The sequence below is a fragment of the Tenrec ecaudatus genome, chromosome 14, assembly GCF_050624435.1.
Source record: "Tenrec ecaudatus isolate mTenEca1 chromosome 14, mTenEca1.hap1, whole genome shotgun sequence".
Lineage (NCBI taxonomy): Eukaryota > Metazoa > Chordata > Mammalia > Afrosoricida > Tenrecidae > Tenrec > Tenrec ecaudatus.
The window spans coordinates 66,593,190-66,611,605 of record NC_134543.1 but is presented as its reverse complement, the minus strand read 5'-3'; the positions used below and the strand labels follow the sequence as shown (position 1 = coordinate 66,611,605).

The following is an 18,416-nucleotide window of genomic DNA, read 5'->3' as shown; positions in this document are numbered from 1 at the left end:
GAACCTTTTTATTTTGTTTTGCTATAAAGGTAGATTTCTATGCTCTACTCCAGACCTACCAAAACAGAAGCTTAGACCTCCAGCCTTGGAATCTATAGTTTAGAGAAAGAAAAAACTCCCCAGTTATTTTGAAAATTAACTACACTTGGGAGCCACTGTTATCAGGTGTGGCTTTAGAGACTCAGAAATGATCAGAATTGATCAGAGCTGAGCAGTTAGAGAAAGCTCTGTGGCAAAAGTGGGACGTGAATGAGAAAGGCAGAATGGTGACTGGAGTCAATGGAGGCTGATCGCAGAGAGGGTGCAGGTGGCTTAGCCATGAACAAAGGTAAGAGGCAGCCCACGTTAATGCGTCTGTGGTCTTATGAGGTGATTAGCTCCCCGCAGTGTGGAGGGAGGGCAGTGAGAGGGGACAGCATAGGCAAGATCGGGCAGGTGACAGCGCAGGGCAGGTTCTGTAAAGGGGCACTGTATCCTTACTTACAGTCACCGGAAGGTCAAGTGTTCTAGTGTTGGAGCTCATTGTTGCAACTCCTGTGTCAATCATCTCATTGAGGGCCTTCCTCTTTCTCACGGCCCCTCCAGTTTTCCAAGCGCGATGTCCTTGTGCACACAGCAACATGACTATACTTAGTCCAAGACAGACTGATTTGTTATTGTAGCAGTCCATGGTACTTTCGATATTCTTTGCCACCACCGTAATTCAAATGCATCGATTCTTCTTAGATCTCCTTCAATGTCCAACCTTCACATGTAGATGAGGCTATTGAAAATACTAAGGCTTGGGTCAGGCACAGCTTAGCCCTCAAAGTACACTCCTCGCTTTTCAATACTTATATGAGCTATTGTGCAGCATGTTTACCCAATGCAGTATCACTGATTAATGTATTTGTCTTTAACTAATACAAGCTTATTCTCTTACGGTGTAGGAGTCTAACGGTTCAAATACAGAGCATGGCTTTAGGGAGTCTTCTCCTCACTGTCAACCTGAGAGAAGGTCCTTATAACTTTCAACAGCTCAGGAATCAGCATTCCTTAGAGATTTCCCTGGGCTCTCAGGGGTCCCCAGCATGGGGAATCCAAAGGGTTCACTGGGCTCCTGGCTCTTCTTTCTTGGAGGTAGTATGGGCCTCTTCTCTACTCCCTTCGGGCTCCTATTATCTCTTTTAAGATAAAAGGTGACAAAGGCCATGCATTGGGGAAGCTCACCTTCCATCACCTCAGAGCTATGTTCTGATTGACGGCATTGTGCCCTATCTTAATCCTCTTATAACTAATCAGTTGGTCATGTCAGTTCACATCATAATCATGGGAGAAGATTACATCACTACATGATGGAAAGATTAAATCATTACATAACTGTCCTACCGATCATGGCTCAGACACATTGACACATATTTTTAAGGGACAATGAGTGTGACAAAGAGAATAGGGAAAGGGAATTATGACCCTCCCTAGGGTTTAGCCTGGCTCTGCACTAACCAGCAAATGAGTCTAGCCTATGATTTTAGGATAAATGAGAATTCATCCAGATTTGTAATTCTGGATATTAAAAAAAAACGGCACTAAATGGCTCTAAGATTTCTTGCAGATCTAACCTTTATCATTCTACTTACAGATCCCGCTACTTCCTCATTTTGAATAAGACCCTCTAAGCAAGCTTGCTGTTCTTTCAACTTTTCTTCTCTCCCATATGGAGAGAAGAAATTGTGAAATAATGTGGATGATGGTAAGTGATTTTTTTCATTAATCTCACGATAGGAAGTCCTACATCTACACTACAGTAACGATCAACCTGGAACAACGTGGGCCTTTCTTTAAGATTTGCTTTAGAGACTTTGTGATCTTAACACAGATTGTTTTTGACTGAGATAAGGCCTTAAAACACACGCACACAAAAGATGGATTCATATGACCTAGAAGAATAAAGCTCAGCAGTAAACAACATGGTAGATAACGCTGACCTGACAAGCACTGCTCTGGTAGTGGCCATTTTCCCAGAGGGATTCCGTGACAGATGAAGACGAATGTACTCACGGGCTGGAGACTGCACCTTCTATTTCCAAGTACATTTGACACAACCCCAAATCCATTTTCTGCTCTTTTTGAAGTTAGTTCCCATCTGTCAAGATTCATACCACTTTGGCCTCTTCTCCAGCCATGTCCCCTTTTCCAACATATTATTTAATGACTACCATTGCAAATCTCAGAGATGAAGATTCAACAGAAGATAAAATGTTGTTGCTGAAATAGGAAGTTCAGCGCTACCTAGTTTAAAGCTGTCTTGTTGAAACCTCTTAAGATTATTCTCAGGAGCAATTCCTCAGACTTTTTGCTATAAAGTGACAAGTGATGTTTAAAGGATATGCCAAGGACAAAGGAATTATGGTCAATGTCTGAAAAAGAAGCAAAAGGCAAGATGAAGTCAAAAAGCTTCAGTCCTCAAGTTTGTTTAGTGCTATGACTCTACACGATGGTTAGGAAGAGCAGAGGGCTTACCCAAGTTCTCAAGAAAAGATTTACAGGATAAAAGCTGTAGAGCAAACAAAATTATTTAATCTGGAGCCCTAGATCTGCTCCTCTTATATGATGTGTACCTTGACAAACTATCTCCTTGAAGTAGAACGGACTTCTTCTAAAAGTCTCCAACGGAAGAATACCGGTACCAACCTTCTTAATTGTTACTGACTAGGGTATGGGGTTTAAATGCCTGTGTTATTCTGGGTGGAGAAACAAATTCATAGACACTCTTGTGTATAACAAAGAGCTTTATATATGAGACCAAGTGAATATTGAGAAAACATCCCAGCCCTGTCCAAATCAAGTCCATAAGTCCGTATTAGCCCGTATGGCTGATACTGATATATAAAGTCCTCCTCAGACTCACGAAACACATGCAATGACGCTGAATGCAGGACAATCACAGGCCAGTGTGTAGAAAGTCTTTGGATCCAATGGTAGTATAAGCATCTCAGCACTGACAAGGATCTCCATGTGGCTTCTCTAGCTAAGTACACTTGCGTAGTTCCGTGTGTCTGGTCAGTAGAGTGTCTTCCAGGGAGTGAGTCAAGAGAAAGAGGATGTGTCCTGCCTCTAAGAAGGAAAATGCAAGAGTTCCCAGAATTCTCAGGGGGAGGCCATTCCCACACAGAGGCCTCACTGACTATGACTTGATTGATAGATTAAACTCCACCCCTTCACTAGTAATCCTCTCAAGTCTCAAATTGACACCAGATTGTGTAACTACCACCCCCTTAATCAAGCCCTACCAGGCATCCTATGCCCTCCTCTCCATCAATTTTAGATCACTTGTTTTTCCCTTATCCCTGGGTTGGTTGACACAAAGCCTTCCTTTCCCCCCCCCCCCCACCTCTCCCTCTCCCACATTCCCGCAGAACTGTCAGTCCCCTTGTTTTCTCCTCCAGATTGTTTGTTCTGCCTATCATATCTAGATGAAAACAAAAAAACAAAACAACAACGACAAAAAAAGAAAACCCTTTAAGTAGTTTTTTTGTAGACCTTTAGGAGTGTTTTCCAGTTGAGTCTGATGGGGTGCCAGGCCCTGTCCCCAAAACCTATTTTTGGTATTCCCCTGGGACTTCATTGCTTTGCTCCCTTGCTGCTCTGTTGCACGACCTTAGTGTTTCACCCCAGTGTGGTGGGGTCAGATGGGGTACAATTCCTGCACTGTGTCTCCAGTGTTATTCCCTGTAGTGCTACAGGTCAGTGAGGGACATCGTGTCTCACGGTGGGGCCGGCCCTATGGTCCTCTCTGTGCATTGGCTTCTCTGAGCAGGACTATCATCCTCGGGGCTTGGTGGGCCGGGATGTGTTCCACTCTCTCTTCTTCCTCCTAATTTGCTCCTGTGTGCTCTGATCAGTTGTGCCTCTCTCCCTGAGCTGTAGATTCAGTGCTGTCCCCTGAAGAGCATTCTTCTGGGGGCAGTGAGAGTGGGGGAATGGGGGCAGGATTGTCCACGTAGTTGAGATTGGGGCTGGCCCTGCAGACCTCTCTATTGGTTCCCTGCTTCATGCCCATATGTTGCATTCTTGTCTTGGCACACCAGATTGAAGTCTGGTCCCTATCTCCCTCTCCCGTGGAGATATAAACAACACCCTCCCCTTGAGTGGGGTAGTGCCCTTTTCCCAAACTACCCTCATCTTTTTTTTTATTTGGGGGGTGTTTTTTTAATGATTTTGACTCAAGACCTAGAATCTCAGCTTCTGGAAGAACCACTTGTTTTTGCCTGCCTTGTACCTCTCCTCAAATTTGACCTTGGCCTCCCGTCGGGCCTTGCGTTTAAGAGCAGCGTGTCTGAAGACATCCTTGTTGACGATAGTTTTGTCCAAGGGGATGTCTATGGAGTACCTCGTGGGCATGAGGTGATTATAGTTATACACCTTCACAAAAGACTTGATCTTCGACCTCTTGGCAATTTTCTTCTTGCCCATGGCGGCTGTCACTTTGCGGGAATATCGGTCGATTCCAGCCACCAGGGCGTGGCTGTAGGGGCGGTCCGAGGTGCCGTCGTCAATGTTCTTCACGATGACGGCTTTGCGTCCTGAATAGCGTCCCGCCAGGACCAGCACCACCTTCCCGGGTTTCATGAACTTGCCCATTTCGACAACAGGCTCTCAGGCCGACAACAGAAAGGAAGCCCTCATCTTTTTTTTCTGTCTTTCTTTTCCCCTCCTTTTTAGCTGGCTGTCATCTGTATCCCTGGATTGGGTCTGGTCCCTGCCTGGACCTCACCCCAGGAATATCTGTATGTAGTAGCTTTTCCCCTATGCCCCTTTTGCATTTTTAAGCTTACTTCAGTGAACTCATGTACTTATCCTTTTGTGCTTGGCTTACTTTCCTTAGCATGATTTCCTCCAGTTCTTCCCATGCAGCGATGTGCTTCATGCATTCATCACTGTTTCGTAGGCATGCAAAGTACTCCATCGTATGCATGTATCACATTTTTAATCCATTCGTTCATTGATGGAAATGTAGATTGTTTCCAACTCCTTGTAATTGTGAACTGTGCCGTGATGAACATTGGCACACAGATGTCTGGCCTTGGTTTGTTTCTTGCCTCTTCTGGGTATATGCCCAGTAGGGGGATTGCTGGGCTTTATGGTAGCTCGATTTCCGTGTTTTAGATATTGCCAAATCGATTTCCATAGTGGCTGTACATACCTACAGGACCACCAGCAGTGGACCAGAGTTCCCATCTCACCACAGCCCCTCCGACATGTGTTACTTTCTGATTTTTTTAATTGGGCTATCTTTTAGGGTGTTAGGTGGTATTTCATCGTTGTTTTAATTTGCAGCTCTCTCATAGCTAATGATTGAGAACATTTTCTCATATGTTTATTGGATTTCTGCCCTTGTGAAACTTCTATTCAGGTTCTTTGCCCACCTCCTCAATGAGCAATTTGGTTTTTTCTTTTTGGAAGCTAGCAGAGCGCTGTAGATTTTAGTAATAAGGCCTTTGCTAAAGATGTTTTCCAAATCTGTGGACTCTCTTATTATTCTCTTGGTGAAATTCTTTCAAAGTACACAGCTGTTTTATCTTCAGTATATCCCACTTGTCAATTTGTGCCTCCTCTGTGTTTGTGTCCTTCCCTCTTTCTGATAGTCTATGTATTCCCTGTGCCAAAGTTCTCAGGTTTGTCCCAATTCCCTCATTGATGACCCTAATAGTTTGGGGTGTCATCAGTATTTTCTAAGCATTTATTTTCTATTTGAGCCCTTGATATCAGCTCTTCTTTTTTATTAAAAATAATTTTATTGGTGGATCTTACATCTCTTATAACAATTCATACATCAATTGTATCAAGCATATTTGTACATATATTGCCATCATTATTTTCTAAACATTTACTTTCTATTGAGCCCTTAGTATCAGCTCCTCTTTTTCCCCTCCCTCCCCGCCCATATGACCCCTTGATAAATTATAAAAATATTATTATTTTCATATCTTACACCTATCACTCTCTCCCTGCCCCCATGGTTTCTGTTGTTCCATGCCCCTTGGGGAGAGTGATCGGTTCCCTCTTCCTTCCCACCTCTTCTCGCCTTCCCCCTACCCTGATGGTATCACTACTCCCATTCCTGTTCCTGAATTCTGTGTGGCATGGGTTCTTATCTCTTATCTTTACCTGTGCACATGCTCGGGTCTAGCCCACAGTGAAAGGCAGGACTAGGGTCATGATAGTGGGGGGTGAATAAGCCTCAAGGAACCAGATGAATATTATGTTTCATTGGTGCTATACTACACCCTGGTTGACTCATCCCTTCCTTGTGACCCATCTATGAGGGGATATCTCCTTATCTACAGATGGGTTTGGGTCTCATTCTCAACAATATGTTTTTGGTTTGTTTGTTTTTTTGAAATAGAGGAAAGAGCTAGGAGGCAAAGGACATTTATAGAGGTCTAAATACAGGCATGTACATATGTAAATATATTTATATATAATGGTAGGGAAAGAGATGTGTACATATATTTATATGTTAAGTATTAAGGTAACAGATGGACATTGGGCCTCAACTCAAGTACCCCCTCAATGCAAGAACACTTTGTTCAAATAACCTGACATTCTGTGATGCTTACCTTCCAGACAGGATTGCTGAAGACAAAATGGATGCATAAGCAAATGTGGTGAAGAAAGCTGATGGTGCCTGGTATCAAAAGATATAGCATATGGGGTCATAAAGGCTTGAAGATAAACAAGCAGCCATCTAACTGAGAAGCAACAAAGTCCATGTGGAAGAAGCATACTAGCCTGTGTGATCATGATGTGTCGACGGGATCAGGTATCAGGCATCAAAGACCCAGAACAAAAAATCATATCAATATGAATGAGGGGGAGTGCAGCCCATCTGTAGACCATGGACATCCCTTCTCATAAGGGTCACAAGAGAAGGATGAGCCTATCAGGGTGCAGTATAGCACCGATGAAACATACAATGTTCCTCTAGTACTTTAATGCTTCCTCCCTGCCACCCCACCCCCACTATCATGAACTCAATTCTAACTTACAAATCCAACTAGACCAGAAGATATACACTGATACACATAAGAGCTGGAAACACAGGGAATCCAGGACAGATAAGCCCCTCAGGATCAACAATGAGCGTAGTGATACCAGGAGGGGAAGAGGATGGTAGGGGAAGAGGAAGGTAGGGGAAGAAAGGGGGAACCAATCACAATGATTGACATATAACCCCTTCCCAGGGGGCATACAACAGAAAAATGGGTGAAGGGAGACAGCAGTCAGTGTAAGACATGAAAAAAAATTATAAATTATCAAAATTTCATGAGGGAGAGGATGGGGAGGGAGTAAATGAGCTGATATCAAGGGTTCAAGTAGAAAGAAAATGTTTTGAGAATGATGATGGCAACATATATACAAATGAGTTTGACACAATGGATGGATGGATGGGTTGTGATAAGAACTGTATGGGCCTCCAGTAAAATTACTTTTAAAACAAAGAGATAAATTGAGACAATACTTGATACAATTGATGTATGGATTGTTATAAACACTGTAAGAACCCCCCAATAAAATGATCTAAAAAAAATTTACTTCCAAGAGATTCTGATGGGCCCGTTCAATTCAAAGCAGAGAGGGCAGTTCAGGATGTTCTTGTGACTGTTTTCTGGGTTTTACAAGGAATAATCTTGATAGATTTTGTTTTCAAAAGTCATAGGGTGATCCTGAGGGATTGCTATGAAGAAATTTTAAGGAAATGGAAAACTGCGCTGGTGAAAAAAAGGCAGGAAAGTTTCTCCCAGGAATTCTCCCCTTCCGAACAATGCAGCCTTTCAATTCTTCCAAGGTAGCCAGGGCTGTCCTACACAGATGTCACTGGGAAACCTTACCCCATCCACCAGACACCCTTGATCTTGCCTCTTCTTTGAATTTGGATTCAAAGGACATTTCCTAGGACCTCAAGAAGAGTCCTTTGAGGACTTTGTGAGAAGTCAATGTTTTGATTGGTCTTTTCAAAAAAAATTTTCTTTGAAGGCATCCTTACAAGACTAAGGCAAGGATATCACTTCAAGAATGTGTCTGCAGCCATCCACTGATCCCCAAGGCATGAGTAAATGTGGTCTGTTTGGGAAGCCCCATGGCTCTATAAACTCTAATCCTAGTGGCAAAACTTTTGTTCTTCAATTACAAAAGGGTAGAAATACTGTTTTATTGGGGAACCCTACATCCAAATTTCTTCCATGTTTTTCAGAAAGTTCTAACAAGTATTCAAAGAAAGCAAATACAGCTTCCACAGGAATAAGAACAAACAAAATGGAGTTGATGATTGCTTCCAAATAATTCCTAAAAGAGAAAAAAATGTAATATTTAACCTTTCTCCCCCATCTTCTCCTTACCCTCCTGGTATCTCTGCTCCTATTATTAGTCCCGAGGGATTTCTCTGTTGTGAGCTCTTATCTGTACCAATGTGACCTTTTATCTGTATCTGCTCCAATCTAGCCAGAATTGAAAGGCAGGCCTGGGTTTATGATAGTGGGGGGGGGGGGGTGAAGAAGGCTCAAATAACCAGAGGAATACTGGGTTTCATTGGTCGCAATACTTTTTAAATGATGCTTGTAGATGACAAATGACAAAGGCACAGTCTCTCTTAGCTGAGATTATGAGAAATCGTTTTGTAAAACTATCAGATTTGAAATTTAGGACTTTGATATTTTGAGGGTGCCTGCCCAAAGGGTGTGGAAGTGCTGTCTCTGACTTCACAAGGAAGAAGGAAAATCCATCACCTGCCCAAGGATCCTTCCTGTCAAATAACCGCCGCCCACCTTCAACCGTTTTGCCCTCTTCTTGCATCAACTTCACTCGACTTCTTGCATCACAGCACTCGACTTCTCTATTGCAACCACACAGAGAATGCATAGACCACACTCATCAGTTCATGAGGTGAGCCATTATAGAGAAGTCAGGGCCAGAAATGTTCAGGATTGTTCTTTTGCCAGCAGCACCTCTTCTCAGCCATGTCTGCAGACATGCCTCCTTCTTGTCTAGGCCTCTCAATACACGATCCTTTGCCCTGCTCAGTTTAAATGTCACAAACCCAAAGTCACTGCGCTTTGCTCATTGCCTGGAGCAGGCAGCCCATTGCTGTCTTCCACTCTGGCTCTTGGCTCTGGCACCTCTGCTCCTCTCCCACTCCTCTACTCGATGGCAGCCGTTCAGCGTCTGCTCTTGGGGCCCAAAGGATGCCCTTCATTCCTGGCTCTTCTTTCTGGATGGTCGATTGAGACCCTGCTTCTGAGATGGCTCATTTTATACCTAGCACAATGGCAAACAGGCCAGTTCCCTGATTGGTTTCCTATATTCAGTAGCATGTTTCCATCAAGTCATCTGGTGGGAATTACCAAGACTGTGGGTAGAAGCACTATACCAAGTAATTCAACTGTGCCACAGTAGCCTAAAATGCCCTGCCAATTCTGCCACCTAAGTGCATTTTATATGTGTTCCTTCATTTCCATCTCCTCTGCTACTACTCCAGCTAACATCAGCTCTCACCTGAACGCCTGCAACAGCCTCGTGTCTGTGCGTACCTGTGCCTTCTTCAGTCTATGGACTGTAGTGTTCTTAGAACATAGCAAACACTTCCCATCTCATGTTTTTGCCTATTTTTTGAATCAAGGGTCTTTTCATTAGAATCCAGGGGTTGGCTCTGCATAGCAGCTGCGTGTAACTTCACATAATTCTTCATGGGGGGCAAGGGTAGAATCTTCCCGGAAGCCCAGCATCCCTTGCGATGCCAGAGCCCACTGGTAGGCCTCTTGCCCAGCCAGCAGTCCCACGCTCTGCTATGACCCGCTTGTGATGGGCCGTGTCAGAGACCAGGCCCTCCATTGCTGTGCCCATTTCTAGCGCCTGCATATGCCTCTTAGACGATGGTCGGCCCCTTCACGTGCCTGCCCCTCTGATATACTGGCTCCCCGGTCAGGCTCGCTCTCCACATGTTGAGCAGGGTTCCCACTGGCCGGGCCCCGAGAGGGGGTGCCCCCCCTTACTGCCATCGGCCGATGTGGTTTGAGTGGACGATCATGGCGCCAGCCTTTCTGCTCTCTGGGGCAAGGCTCCCGCATGTCCGGCTGCCCCCCGCAAGCAGATCCATGTGTGCTGACCTTCAGGGATGCTAGGGGACGAAGGCGACCTTCTCTTCAAAGGCCCTGGCATGGGATCCTGCCTGGGTCAGAATCGCAGGAAGTCAATCATTCCTCTGACAAGGCTGCTTGTGGCCCCGTCCATGCCGTGCACTGGGCGTCGGCCGTGTGGTCTCGCCCGCAGAGCCTGCATCTTCACCCGTGTAACGGTGTACCTGGTATGATGCCTCCAGCACATCCTCTCAGCATCAAGGGCCACGGAGGTAAGGACTGGGCGTTAGGGGAGCAACAGTGAGGTAAACAGACGGTGACTGCAGGAAGGCCTTGCTTATCACCTGGGTGGCAGGGGGTGGGCAGGCTGGGACAAAGGAGGTGGCAGCCAGCTGGGGGGGGGGGGTGACAGGCTGAAAGAGTGCAGGTGACAGAGTGCAGACCAGGGAAGGATGGGTTCTGCTCTGCTTGGCACACCACTCTGCCTTTAGTCTGGCTGCCCGGGCGCCTTTTGTTGCTTTGTTTTTTAACTGCTGCAGTGTATCTGGCAGTTAGTAGCTGCTCAATAAATAAATGTTGAATGAATGCAAAAATTGATTTCTCTTCTGGTCTCTAAGCTCCACAAAAACAAAGAGAGACCAAGTTCGCATTATTCCCCATTGGATTCCTGAAGACAAAAGAGCGCCTGCTCCTACATAATGGCCGCTCATAAACAGTGCCTGCAGGAAGAAACTAGGGAGGAGAGAATGCATGAAGGATTGAGGGGAGCGGGGAAGGGAATGAGACACTAAGGAAAGAAAAGGAGGGAAGAATGGGGGAGGGAGGGAGAAAGGGAGAAAAGGAGGGAGGGAGGATTTGGTGACCAAACACCAAGTCTGCTGCGTGAGATTTACTTTAAGGACACATTAATATGCCTGTCATTATTATGCTAATTCAAAATTCCCTTTGGAAACACTTAATGACAACATGACCCATCATAGAATAATGATATTTTTAAAGCCCATGTTAGTAGTTGCCCTAATAGAACTGTTTTGTAACTTTGTGGTTGACTAAATGTGCTGTTTTGAAAAACAATGAATAGTAATAAAATGTCATAATTGCACCTAAATTAGTCCCAAAGCAATGTCACTTCTACCTACTGCCTACATTTGCAAATGCTTACTAATAACTAAATTTCCATGTTTTCAGTCATTTTAACAAATCACTTACATTGATATTAAAAAGCCTAGGTACATGAGAGAAGCTATCTTATTAGCATGCATGTAAGGTAGTTTGATTCCTATAAAATAATTACTTATGCTCAGAGATACATCATATTATTCTATGCTGGAGGTAATCTTACTGCAGTTACACTAGCAAAATGAATTGCACTTTTTTACATTACAGCAAGCCATGTGCTGTTATCTGTTGGATTTAACAAACATGAACCATCAAGGCGGTTTCATATTTAGCACCCCAGGGTGTACCAGGCACTAATAATGTATTATGAAAGAAATATTATTTTTCACTCTTCCTTGTAAGCTATTCTTTCTTCCCATTCCCATTTTAAAGGATGTTTTTAATGTAGCATTCTTGTAAGTACAGAGATGTGCATGCCACTAGCCCAAAGTTAATAATTAGATTATACAAAATTAGCCCTCTAGGAACTTATATAAAGATAGCATAAACCCAGAAAATAGGATGAGAAAAAGGAATTTTTGCTCACGAGAGTAACAAAATCACTTTTGAGCAGAAAATTTAATTGCATATAATATACCTTGCACAGTAGATAGAAGATCAACAAAGTACAAATTTGGCTTTGTTTGCCATAATCTAAATGTTAATCTCATAATTTATTATTTTTTCTCAAACCAAAAAAAAACTGAATTTAAAGTTAAACTATAACTGAGTAATACATGTTTAGTTCTAAGAGTATTAATTCAGTTTTATGATACAAGATTTCTCCAAGAACAGTACAAGTGTCATCTCAGAGTTTATCTCTGGGATTTTTAACTACCGTTAGTAATTCTCTTGACCATCAGATTTTATGGTCAATTTAATTGAACTTCTGCTGATCTGATAATGATACATACCTTCTATTACAACTAATCACCCTGTTTCATTCATGGCATTTTTTTTCTTTTTTGCATTAAAGTAACATATCATACATAATAATTTTTAATTCGATAGATTTCTAAATCGGGCTGTTTATGCCAATTTTAATAACTATTTTTCTAATTAGAAAAAATTAGAGAGAAAATGGAAAAGATAAAAAAGGCCCAAACTGAGGACCATAATTCTGCCTTCAGGTGTTAATCACTGATCAAATGTTATGCTTACTTTCTATGTACTACATTTTAAGCATTCATGCAATTAATCAAAAATATTTATTAAGTGTCTGATACATGCTAATCATTACTCAAGGTACCCATGAAGCCACAATGAACAAAATAGTTATGATGCCGGCTGAGATAATAAAGGTACACCGAGGATGTACAAATACTCTGATGAAAAATAATTTCTTGCCTGAGCAACAACTAACTAGAGTAATTTACAGGAAGATAGAACACCAGGAGCAAGAAACAGTGGAGTGAATCAAGAGTCTGCTTTTAGATATGTTCAGTTTTTCAAGGGCTGTTAAAGGTGTTTTCAAAAGACGTGGTACCATATTGTTTATAATGGTTTGTTGTCTGCTTCCACTTGACTTTGAATGGGTATTTTACCATTTGAAAAACACATATTTATACATGGTATCTTAAAAACAACCAAATGTACTTAGTAGAAATCTACCAAATATACTTAACCAATTTCTAATTGCTGACCATTTAATTGTTTGCAGTTTTATAATTTTAAGTAACCGTAATAAAAATGCTTTTACACATTTAAAGAAGGTAAAATACATACATAAAGAAGCTCTGATTATTTTTATGTTATTTCCTAAACATATAAAGACTTGATCAAAGGAAATGTATGTCTTAATGTTAATGTTTTTTATACTGTCATTTCTTTCAGAAATAATATGCCAAATGTATGCCAATTAGTTGGAACTAACTATTTTATGTTTTCTTTAAAAGTTAAAATGCTCTTTTGGGGGCTTTTTTGGATAAGATATATAAATAATAGCTTACATTTATTGAGAAATTACCACCTGCTCAATTCTGTGCTGCATCCTTACATGTACCATTTTGTTTGAAAGTTAAGAGATAAGAGAGTCAGAGAGTCAAGTAAATGCCAAACGTCTCTCATCTTTTAAGTCAGAGCAAAGATTTCAATTCAAGTCATCTGACTTCTTAGTCTCTTGCTACTAAAAATCACAGCACCATTTATGATTTAATTGATGATGGATAATTGCAAGGTTTTCGTTGATAATTAGTGATATTAATAAGTTTTCCACATTTACTTGATGGTGTCGATTCACTTATGTAACTCTTATTCTACATCTTGTTAGACTATGAAAAGAACGTTGCATTTCAGAAGTTATGGACTTTATTCCCATGGAGGACTCAGCTCACAGCAGAAAGATGGCAAACTCAGACTAGAGAAAGCAGCCGCAGGCAGGATCAAGTACAGAGGTGTTTTTCCTATCCATTCTCACGACTGATGACTGTCTAAGGTCAGAGTCAGGACTGCTACATGGTAGGGCCATAAATAGAAGAGCCCTCAAATCCATGGCAAAACTAGAAATTTCATTCCCAAGACTCAGAAGCAAAGACTGAGTTATCGGTACCCATAGGCCGCGTGCACTGTTGTGAGGCAGGTATTGGGGTCGTAATATAACTTCCTGGGCTGGGAGGGGATAAAAATATGTACCGGAGGAGACTAAGAGCTCCTCTCCCTGACAGCATTCCTGCTCCAGGCTGGCCTTCTGAGCCAACGGTCTATGGTATGGGATAAGGGAGTCATAGAGTAAGTCATCCACTTTATTAAGATAGTGTTGACCTCTCTGGGGAACTGAATCTTTCACTGCAGTCAAACACTTGTTAATATTGTAGCTTCTAATCTATGAGCCTTGCTTCTATAGTCACTAACCTGCAAGTATTTGGGGGTTTCTACAGCCTGGAAAAGCAGGATTTTGCCGAGAGAAGTAGAGTCTCTAGATCATCAAGATAATAAGCAAGTGGCCTTTGATCAGTCCACCTTCTGAGATTAAGTAGAATTCACAATTGAGACTTTTTTCTGTGAAAAATCTCAGTTAATTGTACCAGGAATGGCACACAGAAGGTGTGAACCTGAAAGTGGGAGTCAAAGCAATCACACGAAAATCAACCTCAGTGTATCACCTTAGAAACACTGAGGAATGGATGCATGGTTGTTACCAGCTGCTTGTTTTCCAGATTATTGTAAGTAGTGTTGCATTTATCATTATTAATTAACGCAGAGTCAAGTGGGTATCTTTTCATTATCAAAGATGGGTCCAAGCATTCTCATCAAATTTTTTTGTCATGTTTCTAAAATCCAAATCTTAAAACCTCCCTGAGCTCTTATTTGCCCCCAGAGAAGTATTATTTCATATGGATTTCTTAGAGTGACATCAAGATTTTGGCAACCAGAATGTACAGAATCAGATGTGTTTTACCTATCTTACACGCTTCTTTTTTCCTGGGCTTGCTCGGCTACCTTGCAGGGTCAAAGCATGCCATTCTTCTTGAATTACCCTGGAGCAGACACTATTGGGCCCACATGAAGGATGGCAGAACTGAGACTTGGAAAGGACAACTTGCCTAAGGTCACAGGTGGTACGTGAGGTCTTAGAACTCTGGCTTCTAACCGCCCACAATCCTGTTTTTCTTCTGTTTGGTTTTCATTTTTATCAGGTTTTTGCACATCGCTGTGATTTTGAACTTTAAAAAATAAAAGCATATATTGGAATGCTTTGGTTCAATAAGTTTATCATGAAATTTGATTTTTAAAATGGAAGTTTCACAGTTGGTCATGAAAGCTGTGAAAACTCTCCCTATGACTTTGAGAGCCCTGTTTACTGCTCATTGATCGCCATGACAATGCTACCATAAATAACCACAGATAGATTGCTAAATATAATCACAGAAGACATACATATGCATGAATCACCTGTCAGCTTTCCAATCCCATCATTTCCAATACCTGTCAACATGTCATCAAGGACTCACAAAACCTCCTCTCTCAGGAAGTCGAAAATCATACAGCACTATGCAGATTTGTGGTTGAAGGAAAAAATAAAAAAAGTAATGCCCACTGTTTAGGAAGAAGAATGTTTATAGATTTGCCAAGTCACTCAGAACAGTTCTTTGTCCTCACAAGAATCCAGTCTCAGATAGAAATTCAAATCCAATTTTCACTTGTGGTAAAACAATACCCAGCGACTCACTCAAAATGAGCACCTTCCCCCCCCCTCCCCCCCGCCAACAAAAAAAAAAAAAAAGAATGAGCCATGAGAGACAAGGCATACAATTTCTTCTCAGAGTCTCCTAGAACAGTCTACCTTCATGTGGCAACCTACCTTGATGTGGAGTCTACCATCCATGGTAATTTTTCATGAAACGCTTTGGACACATGGGTAGGACTGCTTGCGATGGGGCAGTATGACCTTGGAGCTGTTTGGACTGATGAGGCTGTCAGGAATCTGAGACCAGACAGGAATCAGCTCAGGGTAGGAGACCAACCTCCAGGCCCTCAAACGAAGAAGTATGCTAATTCTCCAACCCAGGCACGAGCGAAAGGGTGAGATTCTGACAGGCAACTGATTAGTCTATGACAGATAGACAAGAGGGCAATCATCTCCATAAACAATCCACAAATAGAAGGAAGCAAGTAGTAGAAATCCCAGTGAGTGAAAGGCCCAAAGACAAAGGACACAAGTGAATCAGTTCAAAGCATCAGTAGCCAAAGGATGGTGTTATAAATTCAACTGTGACACAAAATTGGTCTCAGCCTCTTAGATGCTGGCTGCCAAGTCTCAGCGCACAACTGCAAAGAGCTAAGTGGCTTCACCTGTCTAGAAGATGGCTATGGGTGCTTTTGAAAAATAGACAAAAATAAAAGCTACAATAAGTATGTTTGCATTTTAAAATTTAGACGATATTCTAGTACTTATGTATGAATAAATGTGTGTCATTTAAATGTAAGGTTAATAATGTACATATGCATGTCTCTGAATCGACTTCATTTATGCCTACAGAAAATGGACAACATGGGTAATAATAATAAGGGTGATAATAACCAAAGCAAACATTGCTGAGTGCAAGGCACTCTGGGAAACAAGAAAATCACAATAACAGTGGCTCTTTTATTGAGCACCTACTTCTCGGTGTGCTCCAGGCGATAACCTTTGTTCATAGCTGGGCACTGTTATGACCTTACAGATAAGCCACAGAGGCATTAAGTAATTTGCTCAAGTTCACATAGTAAGTCTGGATTGGAATCCTTGTGGTCCAACTGCAACTGACACAATAGCAGCTCATATAATGGAATAAAAGGAAACGGCTCACTCTATACTCTCTCTTCTTGTTAATTCTGTTCTATCTAGAAAATGACCTAAAACTCAACTTCACGTGCATCTTTCCACTATCTTCTTCTGAAAACTAAAGCTAAGTGTGGAAAAATGGCAAGGAATTAATCCGTGAAAGCCTACTTGGTACCAGATTCTGTGCCCCATATATATTATGCCATTTAGCAGCTCATTTGGGATGCCTTTTAATGTTCATGGCCCCTACACAGCCTTGGCAGAAGACCAGAGTGTCCCCTCACTAGCTACCTATTGTTACACAGAACAAGAGCATATTGAATGGTTAAGAATCAAGAAGGGTGTACATCAGTGTTGTATCCTCTCCCCATACTTATTTAATGAGTATGCTGAGCAAATAATCAGAGAAGCTGGATTTTACTAAGAAGAATGTGACATCAGGATTGGAGGAAGATTTATTAATAACTTCCAATATGCACGTGACAAAACCTTGCTTGCTGAAAGTAAGGAGGACTTGAAGCACTTGCTGATGAAGGTCAAGGATTGAAGCCTTCAGTATGGACTACAACTCAATGTGAAGAAGACCAAAATCCTCACAACTGGACCAATAGTTAACATCATGTTAAATAGAGAAAGGATTGAATTTGTCAAGGATTTTGTCTTACCTGGATCAATGCTCATGGAAATATCACTCAAGAGATCAAAAGGCACTTTGGATTTGGTAAATCTGCTGCACAAGACCTCTTCAAAGTGTTGAAAAGTGAGGGGGTTACTTTGAGGACTAAGCTGGGCCTGACCCAAGCCATGGAATTTTCAATTGCCTCATATGCGTGGGAAAGTTAAACATTCAATAAGGAAGACCAAAAAAGATTCCAAACATTTGAATTAGGTTGGCAAAGATTATTGAAAGTACCATGGGATGCCAAAAGAACAAACTAATCTGTTTTGAAAGAAGTACAGTCAGAATGCTTCTTAGAAGCAGGGATGGTACGACTTCATCTCATGTACTTTGGACATGTCAGAAGAGACCAGTCCCTGGAAAAGGACATCATGGTTGGTACAGTGGAAAGGCAGCAAAAAAAGAGAAAGTCCTTGGCCAAGGTGGATTAGCATAAGGGCTACCACAATGGGCTCATGCACGGGAATTGTTTTGAGGGTGGCCCAGGACCAGGCAGTGTTTCACTCTGTCGTTCATAGGGTCACTGTGAATTAGAACTGACTCACTGACACCTAACAACAACATTGTTACACAAAGCTAGAAGGTAAATACCAAATAATGCCCAAAGGTCATAACCAGAAATATGAGTTTCAAGGGTTGGAGGTCAGAAAAGGAAAGCATAAATAGCAAGTGAGTTTAGGATGTTCTGGGTTGACAGAGAAACTGAGCTCTAGTCTCTCTTATTGTTGTAAAATGACCTTATGCACAACAGAAGAAAACACTGCATGGTCCTGGACTCTCTTTGCACTTGTTCCTAGACCTGAGCCCATTGTTGGAGCCAGGGTGTCAACTTGTCTTCTTGAGGCCTTCCTCTTTTTGGCTGCCTCTCCACTTTACCAAGGATGATATCTGAGGTGGTTAGTTTATTGTGCCAACCTGACCGATAAACACATGTGGGATTAATTGAAGGGAGGAGAGATAAATGGCTCAGCAAGCCTCACCTTTTTTGTCTCTTGCTCTTTGATCATAGGACTAGTGTGCAGCTGCCTTGCTTGTTCTGTGCCTCAATTTGCAAGTTAAATTACCTGTGGGACACCTAACCCATGGACTGTGTCGCTGTAATTTAAGGTTCCTTCAAGACCTGCTTTGTTACACCATTGGAATTTACATCTCTTGAGCTGGAGACTGTCTGACCCTGTCATCTGGCTGACTGTTGGTGACCTGC

The 18,416-nt window shown here is 42.1% G+C and overlaps 1 protein-coding gene and 1 pseudogene across 1 annotated transcript; both read right to left on the bottom strand.

The window, feature by feature from the left end:
• Window positions 1–4,189: 4,189 nt before the first annotated feature.
• Window positions 4,190–4,652, bottom strand: LOC142425596 (large ribosomal subunit protein eL27-like). The gene has a single exon (XM_075530892.1). It carries the CDS (start codon window positions 4,618–4,620, stop codon window positions 4,210–4,212), a length of 411 nt encoding a protein of 136 aa, XP_075387007.1. The 5' UTR covers window positions 4,621–4,652; the 3' UTR covers window positions 4,190–4,209.
• Window positions 4,653–9,577: 4,925 nt separating this feature from the next.
• LOC142426597 (large ribosomal subunit protein uL2m pseudogene) lies at window positions 9,578–15,594 on the bottom strand (annotated as a pseudogene).
• Window positions 15,595–18,416: the final 2,822 nt, after the last annotated feature.

Excerpts from the sequence above, each read along its gene's own strand:
- LOC142425596 (XM_075530892.1), bottom strand. The coding sequence starts at position 4,620 with ATGGGCAAGTTCATGAAACCCGGGAAGGTGGTGCTGGTCCTGGCGGGA.